We start from the raw sequence: 14,492 nt of genomic DNA, 5'->3' as shown, positions 1-14,492 counted from the left end.
TCCTGAATATGGGACAAACCCAGAGATAGGGCAGAGATTAAGAACTGGGACAGTGTGATAGAGCTGGATCAACCTGTATATTGAAGATGGTGTGTTTTTCTTTTAAAACCACCAAGGGGTTGTACAGACTTGAGAAAAAGACCCCTCAAATAAATCCTTGGGGTGAAAAGAAGCAGAAAGGGAAACATTGCTGGCAATTCTGAGGCCATAACTTGAAAGTTAAAAGTAAAATCAAATAAATATTGCCCACGTTCAGTCTCAGAGGTTAAAGACAAAGATACTTGGGACCTTACTGTAACAACTTCAGCCTAGTCAAAGGAAGTTTTTTTTGTAAATTGCAACGTTTGAAGATATTCTGCTGCTTTTCTCAACACCATCACATACAGGAGGCTGATCTCTCCTTATGGCATCCCCTATAATTGATTCTGCTTAGGCATATTAGCAATGATAATCTCCCTATTCACTTTAACGCCCTCATTTTCTTTAAAAGCATAACTTTTAACAAAACTGCAAAACATGTCACTTATAATATAGGTCAGCACAACATTGTGGGCTGAAGGGCCTGTACTGTACTGTTCTAAAATACCCAAAAGCTGATGGAGAGCAAGTAGATGAAAACACCATTCAACTCCAAATTGTACAGTGACCCAATACATCTCTGGTTAAACCTACATCACCTGTTCAAAAATCATGGAACTCCCACCCCAACAGCACTGTGGGTATGCCTTCAGCACAGATACCTTATCAAGTATAAACAATCAACACTAGACTTTCTAGAGTGGCTGTACCCTGAGATGATGTACAGATATAAAAAAAATTTACATGCATGTTTTCAAACTGTAAATAACTTCAACCAAAATCTGTTCTGCTGTTGCAGCTACACTTCTCATTCTAATCCAAGTAGTCTAAACTACAAAATCCATCTTGCAATTATGGATGGACAATTGATACTACTTTGACAAATGGGATGGGCATTAAGTATTCCCTTTGTAGTAGTGCCCACAAATAGATTTAAAGGCAATTTTTCCACTGAAAGCTTTATAAAGTGTTTTCAGAATGCAATAAGTTACAAAGCAGAGCACTGTGTACGAAGAACACAAAAAACTTCAAAGTAGGACCATAATAAAACTGGCACAGGCAGAGTAAATAATTGGCCAGCTTTAATTTCATACATGGAAAACAAAAGGTACACTATTTACAATGACCCTTCACTGTTTTGCATCAAAGACCAATGATTATGCAAAAAAAAGACAATTATAAATGTAGTGCTATTCCAACAGATCTAACATCATACACTAAACCATTTAAGTTACGTGTGATAAAAAAACATTAACAAGATGGTTAGAGAAAAAAAACAATGGTTGCATTGTATCAATCATAAGGAACATTAACTGCTCAAGGTGAAAGTGTTTTACAATCAATAAAACACTGCATACTCAATCAAATGTACTCACTGATAGGTAGGGAAATGCCACATCCAATGTGTGTGAGGTTGCTCAAACTGCAAAGCAATTTGTTTTTAGTGGTGGTTGTGGAGGATAAATATTAGCTCGGACTCCAGGAGAAATCCTGCTCTTTAAGATAATTCCATATGATTCTATGAGAGATCATATGAAACATCAGCCAAGAATCTGTGTTTAAGTCTCTGGAGGAGGGCTTGTACCCACGACCACTAAAATTGGCGAATGAGTAAATGCATTTGTTGCTGTGCAACTTTGAAAGCTGCAACAGGCAGCCTTGAGAACAGGATTTCAGATGTGACCACCTCAAAAAGGAAGCAGCAGCTGGGCACCAGAACTAGACTTAGATACCTTGGGTAAGGTGGAAGAGAAATTCGGCCATAATTCCTATTCCAGGTTGTGATCCAGTTAGAAATTGTGGACAGAGTCAAAATGGGACCAAACTTGGTTGCGGTGATACTATCAGACACTTACAAGGAATACTTATTGCGCAAGTACTGAGAGTGATCAGGGGAGTAAACTTCCTTTTAAATGGAAAATGAGTGTAAACCACAGCACAATCATCAACTACTTAGAATAGAGTTGAGGCATATTCTTCCCTCAGCCAATTTTTGCTGAAAATGTGATATTCAATCTTACCTAACTCAACACCCAAACTGACACACAAACAAAATAGACACAGGCTATAATTATTTGAGCACCTTAAAACTTTATTTATAAATTTCAAAACCTTTACAATTTAATTCACACTAAAATCAGATTACATATCAGTAAAACAAAGAAAAACCTTCAGTATCAATACATCTGCAACATTCTCAAACAGCTTTGTCAGATTGAGAAGTTACCTTACGGTTCAGCTCCAAATCTGTATGATATCCCTTCCTCCAACCACAGCAAGCCCTTTATTTGCTTAGTAGTCTTCTCCAGCAATGCACATTTTCTGAAGAATTTTTTTCTTCGAGATAATATCTAATCCATCTCAAAAGCCATGTTTAAAAAAAATGCAAAAGAAATATGCAGGAAACCTATCTAACTGATTAGAAGTATAAACAAGGACAACAGCAAAAATCTGCAGTGAAATCCAGGTACATCATTCCTCTAATAAATTCTAGTACAGTTACTGCCTACTTTAAAACACTTTAAATGACAATTTTCCCTATAGAATCTAACACAAATTGTGTACAGTAATCAAAAAGGCAGAAGTTCTCTTCTGCAGATTTTTTTTTAGAATCATGACTTCTAAACATTTTTGAAACAAACAAAAATGTGTAAGTTGTTTAAGTAAGCAAGTCCTCAAATGTTAAACTTTAATGCGCACATTTATATAAAAACTACATCCACACTGGCTAGAAAAGGACTATTATTCCTAACTTAATGCACAGATTCCTACATCTACTTTGAACCATTAAGTAAATGGACAAGGTATCAGACTAATAAATTGTTACGATTCTGTAATTATACTCTATCCAACTCAAAACCTGTTTTCAAAATTATAATGCACATACATTTGATATGTTCATTGGTAATTCAGTAAGTTAAATTTAAACTGAACTTTGTAGAAACATCAATGAAAAACCAAAATAAAAACAAAGTAACCATAGGGAAAACAAGCAAAAATGCACACATTAAGTCTTGCAATTCTAAACTGGTCTTGCAATAATAAACTGATGATTTAAAATTTGTAGAGCTCTAGAATTATTAAATAGGACTGAACTATGCCATTTAAAATAGTTTCAGCCTGCAGGAAAGAGTGTATACAGTTTAACATTTGTACGCAACTGAAACATGGGAGCAGAAACAAGTTCATAAGCCAAAGATTCAGAGAGCATGTCCCATCCAAATATCACAGTTTGTGGGAAATAAACTTCTGCACACAAATGAATGACATTTCCCTCAAAAAAAACATTACCTTATACAGGGAGCCCTTGTATGTTTTATGTTCATCAGTTCAACAGGATGAACTCAAAGGAATCCTCCATAAGGGTAGAAACTATCTCAGGGCCTGCTCCTATGACCTATGAATCGGGTGCTGCCAGCTAGCTCTTCAGCGCTGTGCAAGAACGAAGGCACCATCTATGCATACTTTGGGGGGAAAAGAATTGCCAAGAGATAAGCAGGTTGGCTTTTTAGACAAAATCATGAAGACTTTCTGATTAAAATACAAAAAGTAATAACATCTGGCATATTCATTCCCCTAAAATAAATTACACTGAAAATGGAATCACACCTCATTTGATCATATGTATTTCTAAGCTGGTCATCAACTAAAAAATACTAACTATAGAGCACAAACCTGCCAGTAAATGATAATTCACCATTAAAAACACACACCAAAATAGCAGAATACCTCACCTTAAGATACAATTATCTGCCTGAAATTAGTGCAGCATAAATTGCTGATATTTTAACCCTCTCTCCAGGCTGTTTCTCAAAAACCCCTTCACAAGCCTTCAATGCAGAAACAGCAGGTCTTAATCTGCAGACCGGTTTTGTTATGTTATAGTGAAGGATTGATGCTTATCATATAGAGTAAGGAATCTGTACCATTTTTGGGAACGGTATGCTGCATGGGGTGAAATAACCAATGGCATTTATCAACCTGAGTGGAAGAGGGTTAAAATAAGTCGATGTGAAATAGGCCATGGCAAAACATACAGCTTTTCCTACAAGAATATACAAACTGGATAGGTAATTACCTCCACCAACTCTCTTGATCCTTTTGCCAATCTATATATTAAACAAACACAAGGTCTTCACAACTGATTCACATCGTAATTATAGATTTATAATGAACCAATGACAGCAATGATAGAGATTCAGATATCTAATATATAATGAAATCGAAATAAACAGTCCTTGGGATGGGTGGTGGAGTTTTATGAATTAAATTACTATCAAAAGTAATCACTAATTTCTGCCAACAACTATCAACATAAAATACTGGAATTGCCAACTCCACATCCAAACGAGGTGTATGCAAATTCCTACTTCTTCCAAAATCAGAAAATACTAAAACAGCAAGGCAAACCTGATGGCACCTGAAAAGACAGATAAACGCTTCAGGTGCAGGCCCAAAACTTTAACAGTCTCTTTTTCAGATGCTGACATATATTTCTAGTCTTCTGTATTATTTCATACTCACAGCTTTTTATGCTTTTAACTCACAAATTTAGGTATTATGGTAATGAATTATGTCACATTTGGCTAATCAGACTAACATGTAATTCCATGCTTGTACTGTAAAGGAATGGGGAGTTTCATCACAATAATGCATACATGAAGAGGGCCAATAACTGATTAAAATCTTTTCAACCCTGAAAGAATGCGCCTTTGTTCTTGCTTACCTTCAGTGTACTGCAGCAGAACTTAAGGTTCAAGGTCTGGGTGACACTGTGAAGTATAAAAATTGCACTTCATTTGCAATGAGTTGCGACTTCACATGGTACAAGAAAACTACACCAACAGCCTCCATTTTGAAACACTTCCTTATAAAGTCAGCATAACAATTACTTTGGCATTCAGTTGCAATACAAGATGTATAGAACTGGTTTATGGATTTCTGGTTATCTAGTTTTAAAGGAGAGGGTGCTTTATTCATTCAGAATATAAGTAACTATACTCTGCAACATCCCTTCAACTTTTGTTGTTGATGTCTAAATACCCAAAACATTGCATGCATTGGTTACATATTGAAAAAAGCTTTGAAAAATCCACACTATTCAAAAGTCATCTTTTCTGATTGCTTCATTACTATCAAAAAGACCAAATAAATTGATACAGGCTATCTTTCATTGCATGCTCTACAGGAAGATTAAACTACAATGAGCAAACTTATCCTGAAAGCGTTTACTACAGATCAGAGAAATGCACAACAAAAAAAAAGGCTCAGAGGTACTTGTTCTCTACCATTGTCAAACCATGGCCATATCAATACTTGATATGTGCAATGACTTTGCCCATTAACCACCCCGCTTTTCATGAAACAGTAAAGATACCAAAACCTGTAAACATCCCACCAAGTGTTCAATCTGATTAAAAATTCATTTAATAAACCTGCATTCTCACCAATTCCCTGACCAGGTTTTAAAAACAAACAGCATTGCAAATTTATGAAAAATTGGAAGGGGCTAATGTGCAGAAGGCAGGTCAATTTCACAGGCTGGGATTCCTTTTCCTAAACACACATCTCAGAGAAACTCGGAAGGAGAAATTAGGGGCTATGGGGGTGGGAGAGAGGAAGAAAGAGGGGCAGTTACCTCCAGTTAGTATGTGTGGTAACTTCCTTAAATCATAGTCCTACAAGCAGCTGCCAATGGAAGAGGGGGAGTAGCCAGTCCAGAATTCAAACTGTTCCTCACAAGTACAGTAACATTAGATGAACTTTTCTTGGGGGTTGAAGTTTAATGGTTATTTATTCCTATTGGTAGATTTGCTAACAGAACTGTATTCTGCAATTAAGTTACTCGCAGAAGGCAAAACATTTCCTTCAAAGAAATATGATTTTGAATATCATTTTAGCAGTATTGTTCAAAAAGATCTAGCATCAAATCTTTTTAACTGAGATCACAGCCACCTGCGCAAATGTATAAAAATATATTTGGCATAGAAACACAAACTACATGCAATTGAAAATAAAATTAGATCATTGGCAGTCTATGGCAAATATCCAGAGCCACCAACATATATGTAACAATTCTGATAGACTGTGGGAGGAGATGGTCATCCTCACCTTGGGATCCGGGACTGCTGCTGACCAATGTTAAGGAGTCTGGATCATCCAAACTTTTGAACAGGCACGTGTAATCCCGGTGAAGATTTTGTCATGACTAATTCAATTTGGCCTGGATTTTGTCTGCAAGGTCACACTGTCAGAAGTGCTTAGGTCTATAATCTGACAAAGAATAAAAGCCTAAATTTAAAAATGAACAGAAAGAAATCCTATACGGTACCAACTGTGACCGTCACCCTAAAGAACAGTAATCAAAACAAATATCCCTGTTCACACATAACTCACATTTATCAGTTTTGAAATTTAATTCGGCAAGATGGGGGATGGATGAAAGTGGTAATTGCTCAATTTGTCAGAAGTATTTAGCTATAGTCTTTTAATGATGAACTCCACCAGCTAATACATCAAGCAATAAGCAAATGCATTAATTTCAAACATTACAATCTAGATCAAACCAAAATACAGAATTATAAACAAAGGTGACTTTTCTTTGAGGAATGCAAAGTAAGGAGGTCAATTTAAATTTGTTCCCCATTTGATTCTTATTGCAATGGCGAACACAACATTAGGTTGTCTTTCAATTTGTCGTGAACACTGCTAACAAAACAAGCTTCTTCTCCGTAAGCATTTTACCCATTGTTTATTTGAATGCCAAATATATTGCAATCTAATTATGGTCAAAAAAGATTTGCATTGAATTAAGGATAAATTTTGGAATGCCAAATCACCTTCCCCTATGATTGATGATCTAGAAACATTCAAGTCCACAATTTATCAGCAAAATCATTCATTGGATGGTTGCTTAGCTACCATTCAAAAATTTCTGACTTATGAAATGTGGAATTAAGTTAATCAAAATCAGAAGCAGGTAGCTAAACACTTATTAATTTTCACCATATCCAAATGCATACAAAAGTAAACAAATATCCCACATCGGGGCTTCCAATAACAGTGTGAACTTGACAGGTCTGTTCTGATCGGAAGGAATGTTTGGGTGATGGGGCTAGTGAGGAGGGAACAGATGCAAACCTATCATGAAGCAATATCAAATTAGGCTAGTCCAATGTCTTGGTAACTTTTAAATAAAATAAATGTTATAGACAAAGCAAAGTGAAACAAGTCTGTAAAATCACGTTCTAAGCTCTAATTGTTAAAATCATCTTTGTAGAAATCAAATGAATACATCCTTCATCAATCAGGACCCTATTCAAACTCCTCACCTTTTTGCCCAGCTTTAGAAAATTCTGCAAAGATGTATCCTAATGAAAAGGTTTTGGCTCATTTCCAAAGCTGCTCTTGCTAGTATCTATCTATGCAAGCATCTTGGGCTGTTTTCAATGTTAAAGGCGATATATAAACATTAATATTTCAGAAAAGATGCTGAGCATTACTTAACACTGCCAATCGTATATTTAATTCAGGAAATTAAGCTACAATAAGATGACAGTAGAAAGATTTGGCAAACGGTAAATTAAGGGCACAGCTTGGTACCAGAAGGACAAAAGGACCAGGCAGAAGTGAGCTTAATGATTAGTAGAAGCTCAGGGTGAGTTTCTTGCAGAAACAACTATGGGGAGTCAGGAAAGTTTGAAGTGATAGTGCGTTACAAGGGAAAAATTCAACAAAATTTCAGGACAAGGTAATTAGAGTGAGAAGTTACCGATTTAAAAAGGTGCAAGTTGCATTAGTATACAGGTGCCTCAGCTGACAAATTTATCACACTTGGCTCTTAGCTACACAGATCAGTAAATTGACAGTTAATCTCACCTGAGTTTGCTGATCTCAAATGGAGGTGGGAATAAGTAGTGTTACAAATGGCAGTCACAGGTTATGCAAATTGTGGGCAAAAGAAAAGACTAACAGTTGCTATTGGTGTCCAGCACATGGTATGCATACCCTGATGGCTGTAGCACAAAGACCAAGTGCAGCTTCAATGCAGTCCACTGTTAAGTAGCTTGCCAATGCCTAATGCCACAGCTAACACAAAGAATGGATGATTCAAGAGCAACTCACACCTTAAGAGTGCTTTTGAGAGAGAAAAAAGTATAGAACCAAAACATCATCATGAATAGGAAAATGCTTTGCAAACAATTCTATCTTCTGCAATGCATACAAGATTTCATTATTATTGAACAAACCATTCATTTTCTTGAGTATTTGCCCTGAGAAGCATTGTCAAAGTGTTAAATTTCAAAAAGTTACAAGGTGGTTGCATAACTACAACAGTAACAATTTATAGCAGTACATAGCTTCTATTTGTTGGCCAGTGACTCGAGTAAGCATCTCATGCCTTTACAGTGCAAGATGACCTAACTGTGAAAAGAAATTGCATTATGTTGGCATTTTAAAAAGCCTTAGCTAAACATTCATGCATGAAAGCTTATACCAGGCTGCTACTTAAAATTGATGCAGGCCTGAATCAGAGTACTGAAATCAGGTCAGCTAGACAAATGATGGGGCACTAACATTAACCTTACAACTTATCAACATAATTTCATCCTCATTTTACATTATCATTTCAGTGTTGTTTATTATTGTCAATCCTAAATCCTACCATCTGCCAGTCTTATATATATATTCTCATGGCCTTGGCTTTCTTTTAATACACATCAGTTTAATTTAGGAAAATTGATAATGCATCCATTTCCTTTGGTTATCACTTGAAACTTACACTAGCCATCTCAAGCACCCACAAATAGCCAGCCATTCTGGAATGCTAAGCAAGCAACTGCATGTTCATTATCACTAACTTTAAATTCCTGGATTACAAGATGCAGTTTATAGACATTACAGTGTAATAAATGGTGTAGTTCATTCTAAGGCTATTCGAGAACAAATTCTAAAAACTTCAACAGCTAAGATATATTTAAAGGAACATCATTCTGTTACGCAAAGACAGAAGAACAAATAGCACAATGATTAAGAACCTTTAATGTTGTTAATCTATATGTTAAATAGTTCATATAAATTACAAACTCCAATAAGTAGCTACAAACAGATTTAGTTTGTAGCTCTAACACAAGTTTCAATTTAGCCCCACTGAAACTACTAACCACAAAACAATCATTGCTTGCTAAAGTACTATTACAATCACCACGCATAAAGGACATTCTGACACATCAGATGTAAATATTTAGATCTGGTAAACAAAATAAAACTGATTTCTGCAGGAATAAATTAACTTCAATCCAATTAACAACTTTGATATCGTTTCCCATTGAAGAAAAATGCAATTGATAATTCCATATGTAATTACTGAAATTCTTAATAATATTGACCAGGGATTGCATAATAATGGCCAGATCCTCCAACTCAAAGATGGTCATTATCTTTGGGGTTATTATATTGCATATTTTCCGGTTTAAAATATGGTTTAGGAATTCCAGTCAGTATATCCCAATACTTATAGACCTGCCTCTCCCCATTTGTAATCATTTTTGTAAGTTCTTCCTACTATTTCAGATTTTCGAATTATAGCATGTTACAGAATTAGGACAATAGCTTGCATTGAGAAAGTAACAAAATCTGATCTAAAACAATCCTTAATGAACATTATGCAACTTTGTCCAAGTCTACAGGCATTCATATTTAGAGCTTAAGCACTGACATCTAAACCAGTCTCTTCTGCAAGGCAAACAAAAGCTTTGAGGCAAACTGCACCAAACAATGGCAAAGAAAAAAAAAGAACATTAAACAGAACAGTTCAAATAAAATTCTCCACTAAATTAATTTCAATTATTGCTCCAATTGTGTTATTCGAGCATCCACTCCATTAATTAAAAGCATTAAATCCTTTGCTGTTCTTAAACATTCTACTTTTCTTTAGTCACAACTCAACTGATCTCAATGACAAATATAACGTTTTAATCCTATTAAAACAGTAAGTTAATAGTGTCTCCAGTGAAGCTGCCCTCAAAGTACGTTAAAACTTGTTTTGTTAAAAAAAAGTTAAATGGTTTGTTGGACTCATGGTCTAAAAAATAAAAGAGCAAGAGCACCCAAATTTTAGTAAATAGGATGGCTACAGTGAATTCCACATAAAGGATAACGAAGGTACTCTGCCAAAGTCAACCTAATATCTAGAGCCTATACTTGTGATTTATATATGGTAACACAATTGGACTTGGCTGCAGTGAGTACCATTCTAAATGTGAACCAATCCACTGACAAGTGCTGTCCATAATTATTATTAACAATTTACTTGGCACAATTTCAGGACACCAGAACAAAAAAAAAAGTATCACAAATCTCACAAGACAGTAGTGCGAAATGAAAATCAGAAAAACTGATTCCCCAGTTTCCTTCCTTGCTTGCATCTCATGATAGACTGGCTTTTCAGATTAGTTTTCTGCAAATACCTGTCTTTTATTAGGATCCATTTTCATCCTGAAGATATAAAGATTACATCACTTATTGGGCACACTGTTTTGTTCAGGCATGATTACTCACCACAAGTTTGTCAAGGCTAAACTCTTCAGATTGTACAGACCTTCAGCTTACGAATCCTTGTAAAATATTAAAAGCTCCTTTGGGTATTCACTGAAATCCACATCAAGACAATGTAATCTGCCCATTGCGAAAGTATATTTTGGGGCACACTTCTAAAATTAAGCTAAACTGAGATTGTCAATTTGACTACATGAAAAAAGGACCTGAAATGGATAAGGACATCAATGAAAAAAAGGGTAAGACTTTTTTTTTAATTGTTTTCTGCTGTAAAAAAAATGAACACAATCTCCCTGCAGAGACAGAGTACCATAATAAATTGAATAAGGTAAAGGGGAAAATAGCTATTGTAAATTTTTCTTGTGCTTATGCAGACATAGTTGCGTGGATGATTGTAGATGAGGCACAGAGAATAACCTCTCCAATTAGAAACAATCACCATGTAAAATCTGTAGTTAAAGATAACTTGCAGTTGTAGATAAATGGACCATTTAGATGTTAGATATTCCTGAATTTTTCATTACAAATAAAATTCAAAAATTCTCATTTCTGAAGTCAAAACATCAATTTCAATAAAGAGTTTCATACGTGAACAAAACTCACATTGAGGATAACCTGCAGATGTCTTGTGGTTCTTGGTCATAGTACTCATTCGATTCTCCATACCTAAATTGAGCAGTCCCCAACAGCTGGGCTACTGAACGTTCTTTGTGGCTCAAGGGGTTTGATTAATGCCTGCAAAATTAGATTCTGTGAATGTGGGCCCAGCTGTGAAACTAAGTTACAGTAACCGGTACTCTGAATTTACAGTGCGGACAGTACAATTCACCTCCATCATATATCAAGAGCATTTCTCTTCCACTTGAATCAATCAAATAGCATTCAAAACAGCATGTAGAAGTGCAGAACAAAACTACATTTCTTTCAAGTTAAAATGCCTGCTCAGAACAATGTTATCCACAGCAAAAATCTGCAACACTTCATTCTCACGTCCAACAAAATAAGCACAATCCAAATCAAAGCATTTATTCAACGTTTACCACTTCAGTTAGCAATTTCTAATGCAATTTACAGCAAAAAGACAACTTTGCTCTGGAAAATATTATGCGCTCATTTGAAAAACCAGAAATAACTCTCATTGTTCTACGCATCAACATCAAAAGCAGATATTCTTGACCATTTATTATGATGAACATCAAGGGAGTTGAAATGCAACACACTCCTGACCTACCTACCTTCATCAACAAAATATATTTGCATACAGTCCAAGTAACCTAAGAAAAGCTAGCACAATATCACCCAAAATAGATTTCCACTCAGCAGCATCTCAAGCATCAATTAACACAATTTAGGAAATACTTACCCATAATAGAGAATTTTTTAATCAACAATACTACCAGGGAAAGTACCTATCAGTTCAATTCCTACAAGCTTTACGCGCCAAGTATGTGATCAGGACACATTCAGCTCTGCATAAAATTTCAGTGTAATAGAAAATAGAGGACATGGGCAAAAACAATTTCAAGTGTTACTGCAGAGTAAGTCATCTCTATTTCAGTCAAGAGTTATTCTAATGTACTTACAGTGCATAGCTCCTTGAAGGAACAGAATCAAGGATGGTGCACAGCATACGCCAGGTTACCCTTACAGAGCTAGTGCTATATTGGCTGGAACACACCTGTACTTCAATAAATACAGTGGCAAACAGACTGCAATTGCATTCATCTTTTGCATAATTAAACTGAACAACTATTATAGTATGCAGGTGCAAACATAACGAAAAAAAGAGTGCAATTTGCACAGAAACAAATCATTTTCAAATAGGTGGAATAATATGCAGAAGCAATTCAAATAATCTTTTCGGATTTTAAAATAGCAAATTCCAACTAAATGATGTGGAGCAGGTCATAATGCATTAGCAAACAAATCCATCGTCAGTTTAAGAAACTGCTTAGTCATTGGTCAATACTTTGACTGATACCTTACCATCAGTTTTCCTAAACTCCTTCTGTCAGAAAGAAAAGTTATGGGGCACTATTTTACATGGCAGTAATTACAGACTGCAAACAAATAGACAAGCACTTCCTAAGTAGCTTGCCATAGAGATAATTAGAATCAAACTGCAAAGAAAAACTAAGAATGCCATCCACAAGATTAAATAGCATTTTACCATCATACATTCTGCTATAAAAAGATTATGCAAAATATACACTGCTGGCAACTTTGCATTATTACTGATGAGCTAAATTGCAATAATCATTGATTCAAAAACTTGGCTACATTAGCAACTTGGATCTGAATTGAAATCTTCCACATCTGAAGTCTCAGTCTGACTCAAAAGAGAAATCCACAAGGCAGAGAATGTGTTGTAATACCAGGTTACAATCCAATAGGCACAACACAATCTTTATATCTTTACCCATAGATCCAACTTACCCACAAACAAAGGTTTTCATATCATTTATTGTCAAGCACAAAACAAGCATTTTAAAAGTGAACAGGTATACAATGAAATTAATACATTTTACAACAAAAGCACGTCACTTTAATGACCGAATAAAAATAGAAAATACATATGCTGGAATGTTCAAACTATTGTGATTCACTAAAAGCAAACCAAATTTGCAATTCTACACAAAATAATGGTTATCAAGTTCTCTACCTCTTAGGTATGACAATAGCAACAAACACTATGTCTCTTAACCAAAAACAAAATTAAGATCTTCATCAAGACGTCTGCATCCATAAATTTTACAAAGGCTTTTCCCACAATGACGCAAATATCTCCACTTCACATTACTGGCCCTGCACAAAAGAAATACATAAGAAATACACAAGTGGTTACCAACATGAAACATTTCAAGTACACCGAGTGTGGGCAGGATCCTCTTTCTGCGAAAAGAAAGATTAAATACATCCAGATAGCTTCTCTCATTTTTCACGTTGCCTGCTTTGGGGGGAAACTTGCAATATGAAGAGCTTTTGAAGTAACATATCATTCAATATAATTCTCAAGTGCAATTCTTAAAAGTCAACTACATTACATTTAAGGAGAAAATGTGTCGAAATACAGCACACATCACACTACCTTAATTTCACCACTCTCAGCAACATCCACGAGCTCACAGGAGGATTTCTATATGCCAAATAAAAGGAAAATTCATGGCCCTATGGTATGTTTCTTTCTTTCATTCGTATTTACCTGTGGGGGTTGCTGTGCTGGTGGGTGCTGGGGCATTGGCTGGGAGTTTGTCTGACTGTAGTAAGCCGCTTGTTGTCTGTAATACTCAGCCCACGCAGCACTGTAGTCTGGCTGTCCACCTGGCTGAGCTGCTGTACTAGAGGCTTGGGCTGCCTGACCTAAAACAATAACCAGCAATGAATCAGTGACCAGATTCAGGTGATTCAAACTTACTTAAATCATGTTTCACACAGAGAATGACATACTTTGCTTCTTGTAATATTCCTCCCAAGCTTTGGTGTAATCTTGCTGGGGGCCTTGGGGTTGTCCCTGTTGACCTGCACAAAACATGGATAACATTCTATGAATTTATTTTCCTCAAGTAAAAAAAATGCATACAAAAAAATCTGAATAATTTGCATCCTTAAAGTAACAAATTCCAAAACATAGAGCATTGCACTAGCTCCAGCTGAGTTTGAAATTCTTGCATCAACCCCCTGACACTTGCTTTTAAAAATTGGAAAAATCTGTTTATTCTTTAGATTCTCTATAGGTAAACCAAAGAGTGGAACAACCTTCATTCAAATCACTCAAAAATACTTTTGAATTTTCCATTGCTATTGGTTACAAACACTCGAATGTAAGAAAGAGCTAACAGCTTTGGCTCGGGTGATTA

General features: G+C 35.6%; 1 protein-coding gene across 1 annotated transcript in view; it reads right to left on the bottom strand.

The window, feature by feature from the left end:
* Positions 1 to 2,155: 2,155 nt before the first annotated feature.
* fubp1 (far upstream element (FUSE) binding protein 1) overlaps positions 2,156 to 14,492 on the bottom strand; it is a 38,307-nt gene continuing 25,970 nt past the window's right edge. Inside the window, 3 exon segments of the mRNA XM_052010640.1 lie at positions 2,156 to 13,440; positions 13,838 to 13,995; positions 14,083 to 14,154. Coding sequence (XP_051866600.1) covers positions 13,432 to 13,440; positions 13,838 to 13,995; positions 14,083 to 14,154 — 239 coding nt within the window. The 3' untranslated portion in view covers positions 2,156 to 13,431.

This window comes from Pristis pectinata, chromosome 3, assembly GCF_009764475.1.
Source record: "Pristis pectinata isolate sPriPec2 chromosome 3, sPriPec2.1.pri, whole genome shotgun sequence".
In the NCBI taxonomy this organism is placed as follows: Eukaryota; Metazoa; Chordata; class Chondrichthyes; order Rhinopristiformes; family Pristidae; genus Pristis; species Pristis pectinata.
Note: the sequence above shows the minus strand (reverse complement) of the source record. Positions and strands in the feature narration are given on the sequence as shown.